Here is a 23,243-nt window from a genome sequence, read left to right as displayed (position 1 = left end):
GCAAAGTGATCTGATCAACATATTTAAAATAAGAATGGAATTAACAAGAATTATATCATTCTATGCTGGAAAATTATAGTACATTTCATATATATCTCATAAACCTTTTACACAGGACAAAATTTAAAACACTCTTTCAAAACTAAAAGCAAAGTAAAATTGAGGAAACACGGTCATAAGTTCCAAAGGACTTACGAATTCTGATTCTGTACCTCACAATATATTGTATCAACTTCTGTTATATTTCACACTTGTACAAGCTAATAACTTTTTGATTTGCTTGAGGTTACTACCTGAAAGTTTAAAGCCATTACTTAGTAGAGTGCCTTGACATTACTTTAAAAAATGTTTGAGAAAATTAACTATGTTATTTCCTTTAGTTCATACAGCATAACTGTAAGTCTTTATATTATTATTTTGTTGTTTTTCAGCTCCTCTGACTGATAAGCCACCTAAGCTTCTGTACCCTGTGGAAAGTAAACTGACAATTCAGGAGGCTCAACTAGGTGAGTAATTCAGTTCTGCTTAATATGTCTTTCTCCAATATATTTTAATAGGTAAAAAAAGTCTAAGTCGTAATATTAGGCATGTTATACTCAAAACAGCAAAGAAAAATCCCTGCAATACTGTCTTTGTAACCAAACCATGCATATAACATTTAAATGGTTATTGAGAAGGAGATAAATAAGCTTAAGATTTTAACAATATTATTATAGCATATTGTAACCTCAAGTTGCAGTGGTTGAATTGGTTTTTAAATAGACAGTATGGAACCGTGTGATGTATAATACTACATAATGAATTAAAATACAATTTTTGAAATTGATAAAAAGGTCCAAGTTCATTAAAATAAAAGTCAATATTATAATAAAAACGTGTGTTAAAAATTTCATCCAAGTAAAAGTATACACATCTGTGGTAGAATATTCACTTGGTATTACAGGGCCGGAGATTTGAGCCCTAGCACAGAATATTATTGCAATTTTTTAAGTATAATGCTGAGTTCTCATGAGTGGTCATGTTTATATACACATTGTGATAAGTTCTGCAGATATGTATTGCTAAGAAATTGGGTAAAACTTGAAACATCTTCGGTCAAGAATGAAGGAGCTTATGATAGTAGTTAGATGTAATGAACATACCAAAATGAAAATTATAATATGCTAATTAAGTTTTTCATAATGTATTACCAAAATTTGAGTAAGTTGCCTTTGATAAAGAAATTAGTAAATTTATACATGAGATCATGGACACAATACACTTGGCATAAACATGAAATTATACATAAACAGGAATTGTATCAAATTTATATTGGAAGAAGTAAAAGATTTTGCCTAATTTGGGTATATTAACAAGGAACTTGTGAATCAATTTTAGAAACAAAGATAAAATGTAATGATCTTTACTCATAACATAAGCACATTGTTTCAAATCTCCTCTTAAGTAAAATGTACATAATATATTATTTTCCTTGCATTTTTATTTTATTTCAAATGTTCAATGAAGAGAAATAGGTCAACAGACAGAAAAAAACTTCTGTAGAAATGCATTCATGTTTAGTGATTAAGAAAAAATGATTTCAAACATATACTTCAATTGTATATTCATGTTGTTAAGGAACTCTTTACATAACATTAAAGAACAAAAATGCACTTATTTTTAAAACTAGAAAGAATCTATTGTCCATTTAGTTATTAATTCTTAACTGTGAATTTGGGGAAAATTCTGAGTAAAGTGACCCAGACCCAGAAAGATGAACATGGTATGTACTCACTCATAAGTGACTACTAGCTGTAAGCAAAGGATATTGAGCCTATAGTTCTGAATCCTAGAGATGCTAAGTAACAAGGTGAACCATAAGAGAAACATATATAAATCCACCTGCAAAGGGGAAATAGACAAGATCTACTGACAAAATTGGGAGCATGAGGGTGGGGGGAGAAGGGAAAGTGAAAGGAGAAGATGAGAGGAGAAGGGGAGGGATGAGGAGAACTTGAGGGAATGGGATAGTCAAGATGGAAGAAGGGTAGAGAGGGAGAGCAATGAAAGTGATATCTTGATTGAGAGAGTCATTATGGGGCTAGCGAGAAACCTGGCAGTAGAGAAATTTCCAGGAATACACAAGAATGGCCCCAGATAAGCCCCTAAGCAATAGAGAAGAAGATACCTGAACTAGCCTTACCCTGTAGTCAGACTGGTGAATATCTTAAATGTCAGCATAGACCCTTCATCCCAGTAACTGATGGAAACAGAGGCAGAGACCTGCAGTGGAGCACTGAGCTGAGCTTCCAAAGTCCAGTTGAAGAGTGGGAGGAGTGAGAATATGGTCTTTGCCTCTTACCTTTCATAAATGGAATAATTTATAAAATTGTTTTTAGTATTTTTTTTTCTTGGAAAACAATCATAAAGGCTAAGCAACCACATCACAGTGAGATGAAATGGTTCCATGCCATGTGGAGTGTTTTCTATGTGCTCATTTGAAGAAACATGTAGATGCCTTTTCACAAAGCACTGACTCCCTTATTAACATTGGTCAAGAAAAAGTCAGATTTCTTTAACCAATTGAATTTAAGACATCTATCTGGAATTTTGATTATTTTATACAATATTTCTGTAATATTTCTTAATTCCTATTTTTAACACATAAGATAAATAATTCATTAAATGGATAAATGTAGCCTAATTTTTTTTTCTCTTTTGGAAACAGTTTATTTGAAAGAACAATCCATCTATTGCTGCTAATGGTTGAATAGTGGATCCAAAAACGAAACAGGTGTTGCATACCTGAATTTTATCACTGTAGAGGTAGAAGCAAAAGATTGTGAATTCCAGAGGTGCCTGGGATACCTAGTACTGCCCACACCGTCTTTGGCTACTTAGTAAGTCTTTGTCTGAAAGAAAAAAAAGTGAAAAGTGAAAAAGTATTAATAAAGATCCCAGGCACCTAGAAATACCAGGTTTTACAATTTTGACTTTGACTTATCAGTTGTATAAAGACTTCAATTTTGTCTTTCTTGGATAAGGAAAGCTAGCAATTCCAACAGTCTGAATATATGGCATTCAAATAATAAGAAAGGTGTCTCAGTGAAAAGTCATTGAGTGGTTTTCAGAGATGAGTAGCCTACATCAGTGATAAAGTATCTGTAAAAGAGTCATCCTGCATCTTAAAAAAAGGTCAGGAATCTTCCAGAGAATATCACTGGCCATGATTTCAGGGCTCTATCTCAAACTGTACAATGAAAGCTAACCCATGTCAATGGTTAAGAATCTTATAACAAGACTCTTGACGGTGATATTGGAAAACACATATGGAACTATACAAAGCTGACCCGTTACATGTCTGATCATCTAATATTAATATTCCAGTTAAACCAGATATATATCCAACCAACTCTGGTAACTCTAAATGTCTGGCTTTTCCCTACAAATAATAGTAAGCTTAATAATAAGCCTGAGCTGGGAGGTAGCACAGTGTTTAAGAGTGCTTGCTGAGCATGCATATGATCTGAGTAGAACTCCTCCATACCCACAGAAGAAGCCAGGGGGGATACCATCAGTTTTGTGCACCGGGTAGGGGATGGAGACTGGAGAGTCACTGAGCCTTGATGGAAGCCAAATGAGCTCCAGGTTCAGTGACAGATCGTGTCTCAGTGGAACAAGGTGAAGCATGATAAAGCAGGACATTGACCTTCTTTTCTGGCCTCTGCATAAGATCACATTTGTACGACAACTGCACACATTTGTGTGCACACACCACACACAAACTCTCCTCTCTCCTTCCGCCACCCCCTTTCTCTCACACACAATAATAATAAGAAAAACTACAGCTATTCAATTCATAGGTTTGCCTTTCATCTCCACATTCACTTGGCATGTCCTGCTTTCCTTTTATGTGCTCTCTGTGTCCTGTTCTAAGGCTTTATCTTTTCAAATAAGAAATGTCTGGTACTGATTATATAGATTGTTCCACTGTAGAAAACAAAAGGCATTAAAACCCAAAGTACTTAGTGTAAAAGTAATGCAATGTTAAGTAAATACATATAAAATACATAACATGACAGGTTTAAATTGAGATTAATAAGTGATGACAACCTAGAATTTCTACTTCATGTAGCATCTTCATGCTATTTCTAAATGTTAATTGTAGGGATAAGCCCCGCCCCTTAGGGGGCGTGTTCGCCTGGGGCTAATGTTTGCCTATAAATTTGGCCAGCGTGCTCCCAGCCACTGCTTCTGCTTTCCTGGTCTCCGCAGGAACGGTGGTTCTGTAAGTCTATTTCACCATTAAAGCTATATATATATTTACAATCTGTCTGCATTCGTTTACGCCGCTACAGTTAAAAAAAATCATGTCTCTTTTAAATAACTCAGACATCAACAAATATATGGACAGAGAATTATTGGGCAAAAGGCGCAGAAGATACAGTATTGACTCTGAAAGTCAAACCAGGAAAAAAAAAACAACATAGTTGCTTCAGACTATTGAAGTCCAAGGAATCAAAAGACAGGTATAATTGGCTTGTTGAGCCTGAACCCTGCCATTTAGAAATCTATCTGCTTGTATGGCCAAGAACACTCTCTAGATGCGCCTAGAGTAAAGTATAGCATATTCTATTGTTACCAGAGATTCAAAAGAGTATAAATCCAATTACCTTTGACATAGTATGGTACATCTTATTTACAACTCAAATTTGGCAACTATGAAAGTCTACACCTTCAATACTCCTAAAAGACAATGTGTTGATGAGCCTGCACTGAAAATCATCAACAGATGTGCTCTGATTTATATTTAATAACTTATTCTCATATGTTAACTTTGTTAAGAAGCAAATCTCTTTGCTTTTGCTTATGAAACCAGGTTTTTCCAGGTGTTAATATCTAAAGGAAAGCAATTGATATAAAAGCTCAGATTTGTAAATAAATCTTAGAAAATGAAAGCATACACTTTATATCTGTATTTATACATCATATAGCTGTATATATGTTTATTTGATTGAACTTTAGGCTAAATGTTTAACACCACACTAGAAATTGGTACTACTTGCCTGCTTTTACCATATTATAGATCACAAATTTTTAAATTTTAGGAAATTTACTGAAAAGTGATCAAAACATTTATAACAGATTGTAGTCAATATTTTTCTGGGAAAAATTCATTGTCATGGAAGTTACATATCACTAAATGGGTTTTTAATATACATAATTTTTACCTTTATTGCTATGATTTGTATGGTGTAGAATATATTAAATGTATATGGCATGTTGTTGGGAGAAGACTGCTTGTTGGTTCTCAGCTGCCTGTCTAGCTTAGACCCGAATTAATCACACAGAAACTGTATTAATTAAATCACTTCTTGGCCCATTAGCACTAGCGACTTATTGGCTAACTTTTACAGATTAATTTAACCCATTTTTATGAATCTGTGTATCACCACGTGGCAGTGACTGACCAGCAAAGTTTCAGCAGGGCTGACTCTGGTGGTGGCTCCATGGTTTCTCTCTGAATCTGTTCTTCTTTCTTCCAGCATACAGTCTAGCTTTCCCCACCTAGTTCTTTCTATCAACAGGCCAACCCAGTTTTTTTTTCAATAAGGGTAATCACAGCACACAGAGGGAAAATTCCACATCAGCATATGGAATGAATTTATTAAAAACACACAGCTGAGATTTAATTGCAATGAAACACTATAGATGATTATCTTACGGAGTAAATATTAGTTTGAAATAGTTTTCCTAGGCCTGTGTGGATAACTGTTATTCTCTTGAAACAAAGCATCTAGATTTTGCATAGTTACTACTTTACTAAACTGAACAAGGAAAAACTGTTTTCTTTTCTTTCTAGGATTAGGAAACATTTTATATCAATACCTCAGAAAAATATTAAATCAGGTATTGAATTGGATGTTCCTATGTGAAAGTAGGTTAGAATATTGTTGATTTTTTTAAAAAAAATATTGTACTGCTAGAGTTTGAAAGTGACGGTCTTCCTTCCCGCAGATAGGAACACTCACTGGGTTTTTGCTTTTCTTTCTCTGCAGTAAAAATTAATAGCAACCAAATTCTAAGTCTTTATAAAAATGATATAATTTTTGCACTTAACAAAGACATATATATTAGCATAACTTTAGTTTCTTAAATAAACTTTGTTAGACATAAAAGCAAAATTTTCACTTTAGTCCATCTGGTTTCTATGTTTGTTTTTTGTTTTGTTTTTAGAGACAGGGTTTCTCTGTGTAGCTTAGGAGCCTGTCATAGAACTCGCTCTACTGGTTTCTTAATCATAGCTTCAGCTGACCCAAATCACAATTCTTAATTCAAAATGCCTAATGGTCCTGATAGTCTTTACTTCCATCTGAAGCTTCACAAGCCAGGATTCCATCACCTACATAGCTCTCAATACTGTTATATTCTATAGAATATCCTACTGAGCTCTGAGTACCCAACAGTCTTTCTAGCCCAAAGTTCAAATACCACTATCATCATCCAAAAATCACGCAGTCAGGTCTGTAACATGGTCAGGTCAGTGACAGCAATACCTCACAACCTGTGTTATTTATTTATTTATTTAATTTATTTATCTTAGAATTTCTAGTGCTGTGATAAAAAATCATGACCAATAAACAAAAAAAATGGGAAATAAAAGGTTAATTTCTTCTTATAAGTCTTAGGTCACACTCATCAATGGGAAATCACAACAGAAATTCAGGGTAGGAAACTGAAGGTGGGAAGTGAACCAGGGCTTTTGAAGGAATGATGCTTACTGGCTTATTTTTCATTGCTTGCTCCCCATGGCTTGCTCATCCTCCTTTGCTTATAGTATCCAGAATCAACACTAGAGTATCACTGACCACAGTGAATTTGTGAAGATCCTGGGAGAAATTTTAGGGCCTTTTGAAAGATGGATATAACTAAGATACATTGCATACATGTATGAAATTTTCAGAGAATAAATACAAATTGTAAAATATAAATACTATAATAATAGTACCTCTTTAGAATCATTGTAGGTATGTATTCAGATAGCACAACAAAGGATTAGTCCATCTCTCCTGGCATGTAATAAGTCATTACTGTTTAGTTTTAGGAGTAGAAGGGTTTTATGCAATAAATAGAGTTCTAAACACCAGTGTTTTTTATTCATGCTTATATTCTTCCTAGTATGCAATACTATAGCAACATGTATAAGGTTTATTGTAGGATGGATAATATTTTAGAAAATTAGATTCCATCTCCCCATAAGAACACACATGCATATTAATCTTTATACTTTAATATGCATATGAATTTAGTTTTGATTTCATACTTCTCAATCATCACATCTGTCAAATTGTATGTTAATAAAAAGTAAGTACATAGCTATAAAAGAATAACATGCTCCCTAGTCTTATTTTAAAAGAGAGAGTTTAATAGACACTGTACAATGAAAATTTGTAAATGCCCAATAGGATGAAAATGAAATAATCATTATCAATAATTTTTATTTTTTAAAAAGAAAACAAACTATCTTTTTTTTCGTTTTACATATCAAACCCCATTCTCACTCCCTCCTATCTTCCCATTCCTTCCACTTTCCCCCTCTTCCCCCATCCTTTCCTCAGAGGCACATTGCTTTGAGGAAGGCCCAAGGCCCTCCCCACTATATCTAGGCTGAGCAAGGTATCCATCCAAAGAGAATGGGGTACCAAAATGTCATTACAAGCAGTAAGGACAAATCCTAGTGAGACTGCCAGTGGCCCCACAGTTTGCCACAGCCATACAACTGTCTGTCACCCACATTTATAGGGACTAGCTTGGTCCTATGCTGGTTTCTGTCTGGCTGGAGTTGGTGAGCTCATATTAGCTCAGGTAAACTGTTTCAGTGGGTGTCCCCATCAAGGTCTTGACTTCTTTGCTTATATTCTTCTTACTCCTCCCACTTTGGGAGCTCAGTCCAGTGCTCTGATACAGGTCTCTACCTCTGTTTCCATTATTTGCTGGATGAAGGTTCTATGCTGATGTTTAAGATATTCATCAGTCTGACTACAGGGCAAAGCCAATTCAGGCCCCCTCTCCTCTATTGCTTAGGGTCTTAGCTGGGGTTATCCTTGTAGATTCCTGAGAATTTCTCTAGTGTTAGGTTTCTTGCTAGTCCCATAATGGCTCCATCAATCAAGATATCCCTTTCCTTGCAGTCATCTCTGTCCTTCATCCATCTCGACTATCCCCTTCCCTCAAGTTCTTCCCTCTCCCCTTCTCCCTTTGTCTTCCCTTTCTGCCCTACCTTCTCCCTCCACCCAATGCTCCCACTTTTCTCAGGAGATCTTTATTATCTCCCCTTCTCAAGGGGATATACATATGTTTTTCTTAGTGTTACATTCTTACTTCTCTAGGGTCATGGACTATAGGTTCGTTATCTTTGTTATGCAGCTAGTATGTGCTTATGAGTGAATATATACCATGTTCATCTTTCTGAATCTGCCTTACCTCACTCAGGACGGTTTCTTTCTATTTCCATCCATTTGCATGAAAATTTCAAAATGTCACTTTTTTTTCCTCTGAACAGTACTCCATTGTGTAAATGTACCACATTTTGTTTATCCATTCTTCAGCTGAGGGGCATCTAGTTTGTTTCCAAGCTCTTGCTATTACAAATAATGCTGCTGTGAACATAGTTGAACAAATGTTCTTGTAGTATGATTTAGTCTTCTTTCCATATTTGCCCAAGAGTGGTATTGCTCGGTCCTGAGGTAGGTTGGTTCCCAATTTTCTAAGAAACCAACACACTGATTTCCATAGTGGTTGTTTGCATTCCCATCACCAATGGAGGAGTGTTGCCCTTACTTCACATCCTCTCCAGGATAAGCTATCATGGTGTTATTATTAGAAAAAATTAAATTCTGTTTTATTTCTTAAGACTATAAACATGAGACTAATTTTGCAAAACAACGTATCAAACCATTCTTGATGTCAAGCTCTTCATGAAAATCTCCATGCTAGTCACATTCATTTTGTTGCAAAGACACTGTTTTCCCGGCAGAAGCACCACTATGGGGAAGCATCTTAAATCACTCCTCATGTCTGAAGTTTACTAGCACAGAAAAATATTGCACGTGTCCTATGCTAGCAAGAACTACTCCAGAATTAGCAAAGCAAATGCCAATTTATGTGGAATAAACCCATCAAAGGACATTCTGGTGCAGAATACTGAAGGAGGTTTCAGAATAAGAGCATGCCCCACGTGACTGATGTCCATTAAAAAGGGAGACTATAAAAAGACTCACATCATTTAGAGTTTGGATATAGAGAAAGATGTTCATCCATAAATTTTGTCTTGAATTTTGGCTAAATACATGAGAACTCCTAAATTATATGCAGACTCTCCATGAAAAATAACTTGTGCTTGAATGTGATTATGAAAAGGGGAATACCAGGATTTTACAGTAAAATGTTAGAACACTTAGCATTCCAGTCAAACTTCACTCTACTGCCTAAGTATGCTCCTGCAGATCTGTGGGTAAATTGAATCATCATAATTTCAAAGAAGTGCTTCCTTCATTTTTGATTGATTTCTAATTAGTAGTGGCTTAACATGTCAATTTTAAGGGTCTCTGTCCTCTAGTCTCCTTTAAGCAGTTAATGATCACTGGAAGATTTATACTCACAAGGGAAATATGCTATTTAAAGATACTCTGTGGTGACTGATTTTATATGAGAACCCTTTTGTAATTGAATAATCATGCTCATTACTTCTTTCTGTGGTAATGCAGACTTCTACACTATCATAAGATGGGGTTCATCGATTTGAAACTGCATGTGTCATTGTCCTGGACAAAGGATAATACACCCATCATTGCCAATGTTTCCCTTTAGTTTTGTCAGTAGAGAAGAAGGGAACTTTTTGCCTCCTAATAGGGAGTAGTAAATTCATTCATTCATTGGCTTCATAATAAATGGTATTTCCTTTTAAATTATTGAAAATGGTAGAGTATAATATTTAAGTAATGACATCTCATGTTTAATTGGGACAAAATACATTGTTTTCATAGGTGATATATTTTGAGGCCCACCCTGCTCTATTACTTGCCTCGATTTTGTTAGATACATAACACCCCATGGTGCAGTTTATTAGTCAAAGTCATAACTATGATGAAAGTACTGTTTCCTTTTTATTAGTATCTATAGTTATGAATTGTACAATGTTAAATGTTTCATTAGATGATTTTGATATATACATACAATACATTCAGACATTTTGTTCCAATACATTTCTCATTATTGACAGGAGAATTTTGTTTCTTTTATTTTTCTCAAATTTATATGTCTCTTTTCATTATACTATCATGGCAACTACCTCATTTTAACTTAATTTTTCTTTGAAAACTAAAGCTTATACATTGTAATTTAACTTAACACTTTACGAACAAAGATATCACAAATATTTTCCTAAACATATGCTCCTATACACGCCATGTTTCCATGTGTAGAGTAACCATAAGGTTTTAAAACCTAAACCCCACAGCAAAATCATTCGAAAAGGCATCCTTCCAATCAACGTCTATAAATTTAAAGGTTCTTTCTCAGAAAAACTAGAGGTTTTTAAAAATAAGGTATTAAAACATGTAACCAGATTATATTTATAAATTATAGTGACGACTCAATAACAAAAAGAAAATTAAAACCTAGTATAGTTTTTGTCTGTCTAAATTCACCTGTTTTGAAATAAATCGAAAGTTGACTCTACCTGCAGTTGACAAGAAGTAGGAGAAAAAGTTGAGAAGTTGTTCAGGGCTCTAAAGGATTCAGTCATCCCCTTTTCCTCCTACTTCTGTACAATTATCTCTTCAAACAAGCAGAAAAAAAGACATTTTCATGTTCTGAACGTTCTTTTGGTTTCTAGTTTAACAGAAGTACAGTGCTCTCCTGGACTTGCCTTCTGAAGAACTGGGTTTGCAAAAACTTGGCAGCTCTTTGCATAGGAAGAAACAAAGGGAAAATATATTTTTCTCCAGAGAAGCAAAAATAAAAAAATAAAAATAAAAAAAAAACAATGAATCTGAGTACTTAAAGCCAGAAATAGAATACTCACAGTTCTAAGCAAAACTAACATTACTGGTACAACTATTCACTAAGAAAGCACCTTGTGAAATAGCTGAGAGGACAGTCAGAAAGTAGTTTTATTGTCTCTTCCTAAAAGAAAAAAAATGAATGTCTTGGTGAGCATGAATTCTCAGATGATAATGACATTATCTTGGCAAATTTATGACTTTTAAATTAATTGATTTCCCGAAATGCTTCCTGGAAAATTCACTCCTTTACTAAAATTATTTGAGCTATATTTGTATTATTCTTAAGTACTGTAATTATTATTCACAGTCCTTTATAAATAATAATATTCCCTTCAGAATTATCCACCACATACTGTATTATTAAATAAATGCATATGAATATATTGTTTTATGCATGATTACTTACGTCTGTTAAAAAAACCTTTTGCTTCCTAAGAATAATGTGTTTCCACACCAATGATGTTTTTTATTAAGACTTTCCACTAGAAAGTAGAAGTGCTATTCTTATAAATTGGGAGAGAAAACAAACAAAAATTTGATCAGAATGCAAAGTGACGTTTCAGTTTCAGGTGAGATTGTGTCACAGAGGATATCAATGGCTGCATATGAAAGAATGTTCAATCAAAAGCAGTTCCTGCTGCTGTGAATTTCAGGGCAAATGGGACAGGATTTGCTTTGAGCTGCTCTTTAGATATACAAATTGAAATGGAGGAGCAAGGCAGTGTCTCAATAACCTAGAGAGGGTAGCATGGGCAGAGTTTATTTATACCTAAAAAAATAGCTATTTCAAGAAAAGGTTAACTTAGAACTATTGCTATTGGCTTCTCTTTTTCTTTTTCTTTCTATCTTTTTTGGGGGGTTTGTTTTTTTAAGACAAGATTATTCCATGTAGCCCTGGCTGTCCTCGAACTCAGTTTGTAGTCCAGATTGACCTCGAGCTCACAGGGATCTGCCTGCCTCTGCCTCCCAAGTGATGGAATTAAAGGTGTGTACTCCCACTGCCTGACAATTGGTTGACTGGTATTGACTAGCTTTATCTTTGTCTATTTTTCTTCTCCTCTCCTCCCTTCCCAACTGTCTCCAACCTTCTCCTCTCTTCTCCTGCTCTCCTTTTCTCTTCTTTCCTTGCCATTCTCTTTCTTTTCCTTTCCTTCTGTTCAGGGGTAGCCTTTCCTGTGAAAGATTTGATACTAGATTTAAGGCAAAAAAGGGCTCATGGTTGATTTTCATTCACTTTTTCCAAAGTGGAGTTCAATTTTGGCTGCTTAGAATTGAACTACATGTGATAGGAACAAGTCATTCCTTCTCACCTTCTTCAATGGATTGTCTTCCACTTCATTATACTGAAAGTAGGCACTGTGATCTCTCATTCTATTTACTTAGTATTCTGAAGATAGTTTGGTCTGTAAGCTTTGACTTTGCAGCCTGGTGTATCTGAGGGAAGATGTAACGGAAAGAATTTACTCATTTCTACAAAGCAATTCAAATTTGAAGTGTGACACTTTCTGATATTTCCTAGTCAGTGCCATGGTTGTAAGTGAAAAATCATTTAAAAAGCATGAGGGTTGCAGATCATAAGAAACACTGTAGTGATACCAACATGTTCTGTCTTCTTTCCTTTCTGTAGAACATTTTTTAAAGGTGGATTATGACTATTCAGGGAGGTAAATGGATATGGAGATAGATTAGGTTAGCTAACTTCATAATAGGAAGAAACATGGATTTGGAAGTCTAACTCAATATTTAAATCTCAGAGAGAAATCCTGATTGGCATAGATTGGGTTATAGTTACAAATTTTGAACAAATTGTTACAGCATTAGGAGTAAGATCTAGATTCAATAGCTACTGTATACCTATATTTTGGGGCAAGTATATAGATGTGGAAGTATAGGGCTTGTACCAGACAAAGGTAAGATAACCAATAGTTATCATAAGATCTATATTTTCTTTTAGATTTAGTATCTGATATACATGTCGTCTTTGTTAATATATCTTATTAATTTAAACATATTTATTATGTCTCCTCCATAACCTAATAAGGGCAGAACTAGCCATATGATTCATTTTGAATGTATTTTAATTTTCTTAGACTATAAACCGTTTGCTTCTCTCTCCAAAAAATTCTGACATTCTATTTTTTGTTTATGCATATGCATGCATATGCATGGGTGCAAGCGTAGAAGACAGCCAACAACTTTAAGTGCAATTATCAAGGTACAATCCCCCATTTACTTGCAACAGGATCTCCAACCAGTTTAGAGTTCATCAAGTACCATAGGCTGGCTGACCACTGAACCCAAAATCTATGCCTTGAATCTATCTCCCAGAATTAGTGTTACAAAAAAGCACCACCATAATTGTTTCTTTGCTGTGCATGCTGGGAATTGAACTCATGTACCCATGTTTTCAAAGCAAGAAATTTATTGGCAGCTATTTTTTTAGTGGCTACATATTGTCCTTTGTGGTACATGTGTCTTACATCCAGACCTAGATGCCTCTGATTTCTCTGTCCTGTGTGTTATTACAAATTTTCACCTCTTCCCTTCCTCCCATTTCCCTCCCCTTCCCCCCAACCCCCTCCCTCTCCCTTTCCAGTCCAAAGAGCAGTCAGGGTTCCCTGCCCTATGGGAAGTCCAAAGTCCTCCTCCAACCATCAAGGTCTAAGAAGTTGAGGATCCAAACAGACTAGGTTCCCACAAAGCCAGTACATGGAGTAGAATCAAAACCCAGTGCCTTTGTCCTTGGCTTCTCAGTCAGCCCTCCATGTCAGCCACATTTAGAGAGTCCGGTTTGATCATATCATAGTATGCTAATTCTTAACCCTGAACTTAATGTCAGTTGTAAACCAAACATTATATTCTCAATTGCTAGCTATAATTTGTGGAAGAAAGTACATATTCTGTAGTATGGGAGTGGCAAAGTGTGAATCAGAGTCAATTTTATATAAGTGAGTAAAATTAGGTTAGATATAATACTTTGATGAAAGACTGAGACCATAATGATTTGGATAAAAACATGGATAAGGGGCTAAAATTCATTTTAATGTGATATAAACTAAATAAACCATGCCTATTGGAGTATTAGTCTAGTGGTCAGAGCATGATCCCATTATTGGAAAATCCAGTGTTGATATAAGAAAATGCAGGTTCTTTTTGGAGCTACCTTAAAGACAATGTAAGCAAGCAGTAGTACTCACGAAGACAAGCATAGAATATGAATCTACCATTGTGTATGAATCCATCATGCTGCAGATTAGGGCATGGTAGAAATTGATCTGCAATGTGTATAGGAAGACTAATGTAATAAGATCTATCTTCTCAGAACCAAAGAGCTCAGGGAAAAAATTCAAGTTCATCAAGAAGGGAGAAACATTTCATCATATGATACAGAGTCCCTGGAGGTAAAATCCAGTGATCAAATATTCTTTAGGAATCTGGCAACACAGAGATACACTTATGATTATTTTCTTCCCACATAGCTGTTAAGAAATGTAGAAGTATCTATAAGCTATTCCAGTAGACATTTGTACATGTAATTTTTAAAATACATTTCATGAATTAAATCAATTGACTAAGATACACAGAATCCTTTGAATACTGCCTGTAACCCAGGCAGGCCTTGAAGTTTCAGCTTTTCTGGTTCAACCCATCAAGTAGATTATAGGCCTGCACCACCAGGCCTGCCTGCTACTTCCCATCCTCTACAAAATTTCAGTGTGGATATATCCTTGCTCCTGAATCCCTTTACTTGAAAAATAGCAATACCTAGCTTACTTGGAAGGGTGTACCAAGAAAGTAGTTAATGTGTATCTTTGCCTTATTAATTATGGCCTCTATGTAGTGGTTTTCATCAATTTAATGTGATCATCATCCCTATTTCGGCAATCAGGGTAAAGGATTGGGTCAACACAAATTAAAAATTCTATAATATAGACATTTGGATTTTTAGCCCATTGTAGGAAATATTGAAGAGTCCATTTATGAGATTTGCAGTTTGATTTAATAAGAAAGTCATCTTTATAAATTTCAGTAATATCAAGTCTCTACTGTGAATAGTGTTGTGTTTACCTGCTCTCTAGATTATAAAATCAAAACCTAACAGGAATCAACCATATCCTTTATCTTCACGCTTTCATTCACAGCCCTGTTAACTCACGCCATAGGCCAACCATTCCTCACCTTATCATGACCTTTACAATTCTATAAAATTGTATTGCCTATGTCTGTAATCTAAATTATACCTGTATTAGTTAAGGTTTTATTGCTATGGTCACCATGACTCTGGAAACTCTGTTATAAAAAGTTTAATTGAGGCTGGCTTACACTTTATAGTTTTAGTCTATTATCATCGTAGCAGGAAACGTGGTGGCATGCAGGCTGACTTGGTGCTAATGAAGGATCTTAGAGTTCTACATCTGGACCTGCAGGCATCAGGAAGAAGAACTGTCAGTCACTGAGCCTGGCCAGGAAAATATGAGACCTCAAAGCCTATTCCCACAGTGACACACTTCCTGCAACAAGGTCACACCTTTTAATAGTACCACTCCCTATAGGCCAAGCATTCAAACACTTGTGTCTATGGCGGCCACTTCTATTCAAACCACCATAATACCTCTATGCTTCCCTTATTCTTGTGTATATACATTTAAACACACTCCTCAAAATCTCCTCTGTGATGCTTTCCCTCCTGCTTGTTTCCACTAGGCAGACTTAAACACTACCTGTCAACCCCTAGTAGATACCAACTTTTCATATTCTATCTATTTATGCCTCTAAATAAGTAAAGTGCTCTATAGATGGAACAGGAGATCCATGGAGCAAGCTGGCTAGCTAAAGCAGCTGAATCAGTGAGCCACAGGTTCAGAGAGACATCCTGACTTAGGAAAGAAAGTGAGCAGAGATTCAGCAAGACTCGGCATAAACATCGGGTCCAAATACACACAGACAGACAGACAGACAGACAGACTCATACACACAAACACACATGCGCATACACTGGCATGCATACTTGTGCTCAGATATTTGAAACATGCATCTGTGTACCATATGCACAAATGTACTTAAAGATGTGTGTGTGTGTGTGTGTGTGTGTGTGTGTGTGTGTGTGTAAATTGTCTGTCCATAAATGTTAAGAATACCCAAAATGTTGGAGAGCATTGATTCCCAGCCTCCTCTAGAGATCCAAAAAATGAAAATCTATGGCAGTGGTGAAGAGATATGGAGAACAAAGAAATTGGGTGCAAACATTTTATCAAAACTCTCTAGCTATTTCTTATGATAAGTTCTAGTATTAAAGACAAATGCCTAAATTGTCACTAACAAACATGCCACTGGCAAGCTCATTTAGTGGTATTACCACTGCCAATGGCTAATGTTTGAATACCACGATACCAAAGACTCATTTATTTGGAGAAAAGAATGGTAAAATTAAAGTACAATAATTAAAACAAATGCATGTGTTATTTCAAAAGCCAGCTGATTATCAAATTGAATACAAATTGTGTTCTGCATTTGAGGACTGAATTGATTATTATTCTAATGAGCTTTGAAAATTACAGGCAATTTAATACCTAAGAAATTATTCTTACAGACCATAATAAAGTCAGTTTAAATTGTGATTTCATCATTATATGATTATGCTATAATTGCAAATATTTTGAATCTATTGGTCATTGTCATTTCATTTGTGAATATGAGCTTTTATTTTTACTTTTTTGCAGTTCTGGAAAGAGAGCCTAGTGTGTCACACAGGTCACGAAAGCACTCTCCTACTGAGCTACAACCTCTGGCCATGCTTCCATCCTCCTTTTCACAATTTCTAGATGGTTCCTAATACAATGGAGCCTTGCACCTAGTACATGTCACAGCATAGGAAAAATTGCAAATTACTTTTGTAGGTTAATGCAGCATACATTTACATAACAAAGCACTTCTCTTTCTATGTAATGCTTATCAAGTTGTTCACTATGAAGGTATATTTACAATCCGCGGATAAGGCACACTCTAAATGTCATAAAATATCATGAGTCCAACTTAACTTATCAGTTAGTATTACTTTTGATGCAATTATTACAGGCTTTCTAAATGATTAATTTACTAATGAATAAACTGTTTTTAGGTTTAGATGTTCAAACAATCATTAGGTGGCTTTAAATTACTTATCTATATATAGTCAAATAATTATATTTGGAAAGAAAATGTGCATTCTAAATTAGCAAAGTCCATCTTTGTGTGTAGGGAATTAATAGTCACAGTAAATCGACAAATCAATTATTGGGTTTTTTTGTCTATTTTAAGCAGAAGGGAAATGAGACCGCTTGCTCTGTGTTTGCTGTTTACGAAGGGATTATAACTAGCTGCTTTTTAAGGAGTAAAAACTCTGATGAGCTGACTCTTTTATCAGCTTTTCTCACATTAACTTTTGCAGCTCACAAGACATTCTGTTCATGAACATTCTAAGTACTTCCATTTCCCTAAGTGCCTTGAAAAGAAATTTCATGCTTCAAGATCAGTGTAAGTAGAAAAGTGTCTGTTAAAATGTACTTGAGAGATCAGAAGTACAAAAAAAAATTGGAATTAGGAAATAGGAGGCAAAGATGAACAGAAGTCGATCCAAGAGACATGTGACTGAATAGGAGGGTGAGAGCACACCAAGATCTGAGACACTGTTGAGCTATATGCTTGTGTCGCCTTATCATTTTCACTTCAAAACTTAGTCGCTAAAGTATTAGGAGGTAAAGGCATTGAAAAGTGACCTAGTAACAAGGGCACTACCTTTGTAAATAGGATTAATTCTTTCATAATCAAGGTCCCAGAGTGCTACAGTGAGTCTGTAAACACATACGAACACAGGCAAAAGGCACTATCACTTGATGAAGCAGGCTGCCCTCACCATGCCTGAAATCTGCTAGTCCCTTGATCTTAGACTTTCTAACACTCAAAATGGTGAACAATAAATTTCTATTGTTGTGAGTTCCCTGTATAAGGTACTTTGCTTTTGCAGCTCAAACCAGTTAAGATAGAAATGTTTTAAGGTCAAGTTGGTGTTCAACTGAAAAATTTCTAGATATTTTATTTGATGAGCAACAAAATCCATTAACAATGGAATAAAATAAAAATCAAAAGGATAGAAAATTTTGTTTACTACTACAGTTCAGTCTTAGATTTCAGATAGCTCACAAACAGCAGTCAACACAGGTATAAGAAGCAAACAATGAACATTCTATTTTCTAGAAATGTCCCAAGAATTGGAGCACATAAACTTTGGACAGCATCTGTAAAATGCAGACATTGTAGACACTGCAGGTTGCTGGAAAGACAAAATAACACAAAACAAACAATGCCTTGAAAATTTAAGTTTCTCCAGGATCAATGAGAAAGCAGGTTCACTAATCAAAAAAAGCTGTACCCACAGATCCTGATTATAAAGCTCACTTAAATGATAGTTGACATTCAATCAAGGCTGAAAGCGTAAAGGACAAAAAGTCATAGCTTCTTCTTGAGGAATAGGGAGTACAGATGCAGAGGTCAACTGAGATAATTTAAATTCATTATGAGATGGAATCTATCCATTTATACTTTAATGTATTTACTTTGTTCAGTCCTAGGAATTGAACTTAGGACCTTGCTTATGCTAAACCAAAACGTTAGCCTTTTTATTTTGAGAGAGTCAAACTCAATGACTCAGGATAGACTGAAATTAACCCCATCAGAGCCTAGGTTGCCCTTAACCCTCTGATTCTCCTGCCACAGATTCTAAGGTAGCATGGATTACAGTCATATACTACTGGGTTTTGTCCGTCTCTCTGCCTGTCTCTGATGTCTACCTATTTCTTTATCTATCCAGTTGTGACCAGAACTTGCACCAGGAAGATTCTTAATATCAGTGTAGTAAATGGGGCTAGCAAAACAATTTATCATTCAGGGCACTGAGATTGAGACGTCTACTAGGCTAAACTTTAGAGTTCTGCCCCCAAACTCAAGGTTCCAGTTAACTTTCTACCCTTGACCAGTTTCCTAGCTGAACTGTGATATGTAACTGTTCTTTTAACCCCTATTTATTTTTCCAAAGTCAACCTACTGCTCTATTGTGACCTTCAATATCCAGCTGATCTTTCCTTCTCTGTCCAATCTGGACTTGATTTATTGCTAGGCTTCCCTAACGAGACTCCTGAGCTTTTCTCTGTCTCCCTCATCCATGAAGGAGAATCTTCAATCATTTCTTGCAATAAAATAAATATAGCTGTTTTATTGTGCTTTACTCCATTATTCTATAGTGTACACTATTCTGTAGTATACAACTATTGAAAGGAATAAGTTATAAATGCTACTTTTATTTATGATTATTAAATCTCAGTGATCTATGAACTAGTCATTTACATATTTCTCTGAATCATGTATTTACTTCTGATGTTACTCTGAATCATATACTGACTTAGGTGTTAATGCTGTAAATATTAATATATTCCAATTTGTTCAATTGAGAATACAAATACAAAATGAGAAAATGACACACAATGAGAGAAATGCTAAAATGGGCATACACACAGAGAGGTACTGACAGAGAGACAGACAGAGAGGAGAGACAGAGACACAGATGTGTCTATATCGCTATCTATCTCTTATCTATCTGGCCATCATATACCTTGATATATATATATATATATATATATATATATATATATCTTCTAATCTGATGAGTTTGATGCTTTCTTAGTAATTTTCATAAACGTCATGTTTTATGAAACTGCTGTGTGTGTGAAGAAGTTAACATGTGCATATGGATTACTTTAATAGTAAGATTTTTAGTTTGAAGGAAGACTCTACAACTCAGAGATAGTGACTGTAAGTAAGGCCCTGATATCCTTACATAATGGAGGCTTCTATGACACTATAATGAGGAATTAGGATGAAGATGAAGTACAAAAAGAAGACACTTCTCCAGAGTGGAAATTTGACAAGAATGTGAGTGTTTTCTCTTATTGAAAAGTTATTTTGGTATCTGCATTTAGTTTCTTGTGATTACTATAGACAGTTTCTGTAAATTAGTTGGTTTAACACAAACAACATTTATTATTTTACAACTCTGGAGTTCACAAGTCTAGACTTAAAGACTTTGCCATCTCTGAAATGTTCTAGAGCCTTAATGTGAGAAATGACAAAAATCTATTATAAATTCTCAGGCAATATTAATTTTAATCAAATTGTAACATGTATTATAAGTGAATAATTTGCTAATATCTACATCATTTAAGCAGTAAATACCCAACAAATACTTGAGTCAGATAGCTTTTATAGTATATTTTACATACTCCCATATTCTACTACATTTATAAAAAAATTATTTTTAAAGTCCATAAAATAAGTGAGCTGTGAATTGTTATTTATTGTTTATAGGGTTCTCTGTTTCTGTCTGTCCATCAGTCTGTCTATCTGTCTCTCCTCTCTCTCTCTCTCTCTCTCTCTCTCTGTGTGTGTGTGTGTGTGTGTATGTTTATGTATGTGTGTGCGTGTTTCAGTGTATCTTTAAAGTAATAAGGAAGAAAATCAGGTATTTGTTTGTGTTAAAGATAAATTATTATCTTTTTGTCTCAACTATTATCAGAATAATTAAGTAAGATAGAGTTTACAAATTTCTGAGTGTTTCATTTTTTTCGTTAAGAAAAGGTGTGTTATACTTCCCCCCTGAATAACCAACAGATAGATTTTCTTCAGTGGATTCTTGATGAGGTTTGTGCTGTATCTTAGTAACTTTTCTTTTGTCTTTTTATTTTGTTTTCTGAGACGGGGTTTCTTTGTGTAGCGTTGGTGACTGTCCAAGAACTAGCTCTTGTAGACCAGAGTAGCCTCGAACTCACAGAGATCCACCTGCCTCTGCTTTCTAAGTGCTGGGATTAAAGGCATGTGCTGGCAGAGCCCTGCTTTAGTTACTTTTCTATTTCCATAAAGAGACACCATGACCAAGGCAACTTTTATTTTTAAAACAGTATTTACTTTGGGCCTCATGTTCTTATGACCTATACTGGAACTCACTCTGTAGACCAGACTTACCTCTAACTCATAGAGATACTCCTACCTCTGCCGCCTGAGTGCATCAGTTAAAGGCGTGCGCCACCACGCATAGAAGGGAGCATGACAGCAGGCAGGCAAAATACTACATTGGTAGTTGATAGCCTGCATTCTGGTCCATAAGCACAAGACATCGAGATATAGAAAAAGAGGATGGGAGAAAGAGAACTGGGGATGGCATTTGTTTTTGAAATCTCAAAGCCTATCCATAGAGATACACATCCTCCAACAAAGTCACACATCCTAATCCTTCCCAAACACTTCCACCAACTGTAAAACAAGCATTCAAATATATGAACCAATCAAATGCAAACCATCGCAGTTTGCAATGTTTTTGAGATTGTCTTATTTTCTCCCATGGACTCTTTAAATATTCATAATATATCCTAAGGAAAAAAGCTTTTTTAAAGTCTTGTTAAAATATAATGATTTCATTTCAATTCAGTCTTTCAAGCTTCCAAATATTTTCATTTTATTTTATATATCTGTAAACATAATTTTATAATCTCATTAAATTCTTCTGATTTTTTTCCCAGGTGAGTTTACATACATTCAAAAGCACTCATTCATAAATACATGTAGTATTAAATATATTACTACCAGAGAATATACCTCTTTTTTCAATGTTTCATTTTCTTTTCAAATTACCCAGGGAAAGAAGGTACTATTTAGGGACTATAAATAATATAACCAAAATTTTAAAGAATAGATATTACTTAAGAAAATAATAAAAGACAATTTAGTAGAGCATTTTTGCAGCTGTTTCATGAAAATAGACACATATTTGGTGATTTTCTGGAACAGTATATATTTAAATGCTTGGGACTTGCTGCAAATTTTCTTGTTTTCTTCCTCTATCGTCTGTCTTACCATGGTATGTTGATTCCTGAGTGTTTGAGGAACTTCTATTTTCCAGCTCATTTAAGTGAATTTCATCCTGCTGTTTTGGTCATCAAGTGACCAAATGTGATTTCAAACACAAGGGCATTGTGTTTGTTCATGGGTGTGGGATTTTGTGGGGTTGGCTCAATGTATTTAGATGAAGTAAGTTATGTTGAATGTCAGTAATTCCAAATTTTAGGGTTTATGAATCAGTTGAAATATTTGAATAAGCAGAGAAACAAGGAAAGAATCATAAAGTCACCAAGTTGCCATTGGTTGGGTGTATGTGTGTGTATTTATTACATATGTGTGCAGAGGTCAGAAAAGCTCATCATTTGTCTTCTTTTTTTCACCTTAATTCCTTGAAATATGTCCTCTCACTGAAACTAGTGGTCATTGGCTAGACTAGATGGACACAAGCTTCAGCAATCTTTCTCCCTTGTCTCCACCCAGAACTGTGATTGCAGTTGCATGCATCCATGCCTAGAATTTGTGCTAGGGATCCTAACTCATAGCCCGTTCTTATGAAACTGACATTATTATACAATTAGCCATGTCCTTAAACACCAAGTGATATTTTCTTAAAAATAAGATACTAATTCAGTATCTTTAACCAATTTAATATGTTGTTCCTTAAAGGGATAGTTTAAATGAAAACCTTAGAGTTTTTCTCAGAGAAAATACTAGCAATTTAAATGTAATTAACTCAATTTTATATTTCTTTTAAAACTCACTCTGTTCCCATAGGGCTGTCTTTCCAAATCATGTATCATAGAGCAACTGAAATCAAGGACAACTTTTTATGAGCATATTCTACTTCTAGGGAAAACTATAAATATAAGATCTTTTGTTTATTCTACAGTAAAATAAAATATCTGATAATGAATACTAATTAAGCTTGTGATTATATTTTCTTTTATTTGAGAATTCATCATGTTCATTAATAGGTGTTTTCTATTTGTTGATTGTTCAAGTGGCAGAAAATATGCTCCTATCAGCTATATACGAGGGGCTGAAGAGATAGCTCAGTGGTTAAGGACATTGGCTGCTTTTCCAAAGAACCTGGGTTCAATTCTCAGCAGCCACATGGCAGCTCACAACTATCTGTTACTCCTGTTCCAGGAGAAACTGACACCCTCACACAGATATACATAAAAGAAAAAGAACAGTGTACATAAAATACAAATAAATAAATTATTTTAAAAATAGTTATATATGAATATACTTTGTAATCCTATTGTAAAAGAT

The 23,243-nt window shown here is 35.0% G+C and overlaps 1 protein-coding gene across 1 annotated transcript in view; it reads left to right on the top strand.

Annotated features, from left to right (window-relative positions):
* Window positions 1–23,243, top strand: part of LOC121439038 (interleukin-1 receptor accessory protein-like 1) — a 729,117-nt gene that overhangs the window by 414,483 nt on the left and 291,391 nt on the right. Inside the window, 1 exon segment of the mRNA XM_041639534.1 lies at window positions 432–506. Within this exon segment, the coding sequence (XP_041495468.1) occupies window positions 432–506 (75 nt within the window).

This window comes from Microtus oregoni, unplaced genomic scaffold, assembly GCF_018167655.1.
Source record: "Microtus oregoni isolate MIOR12 unplaced genomic scaffold, Mior012 000059F_ref0000304, whole genome shotgun sequence".
NCBI lineage: Eukaryota > Metazoa > Chordata > Mammalia > Rodentia > Cricetidae > Microtus > Microtus oregoni.
This window is presented reverse-complemented; position numbering and strand designations above follow the sequence as displayed.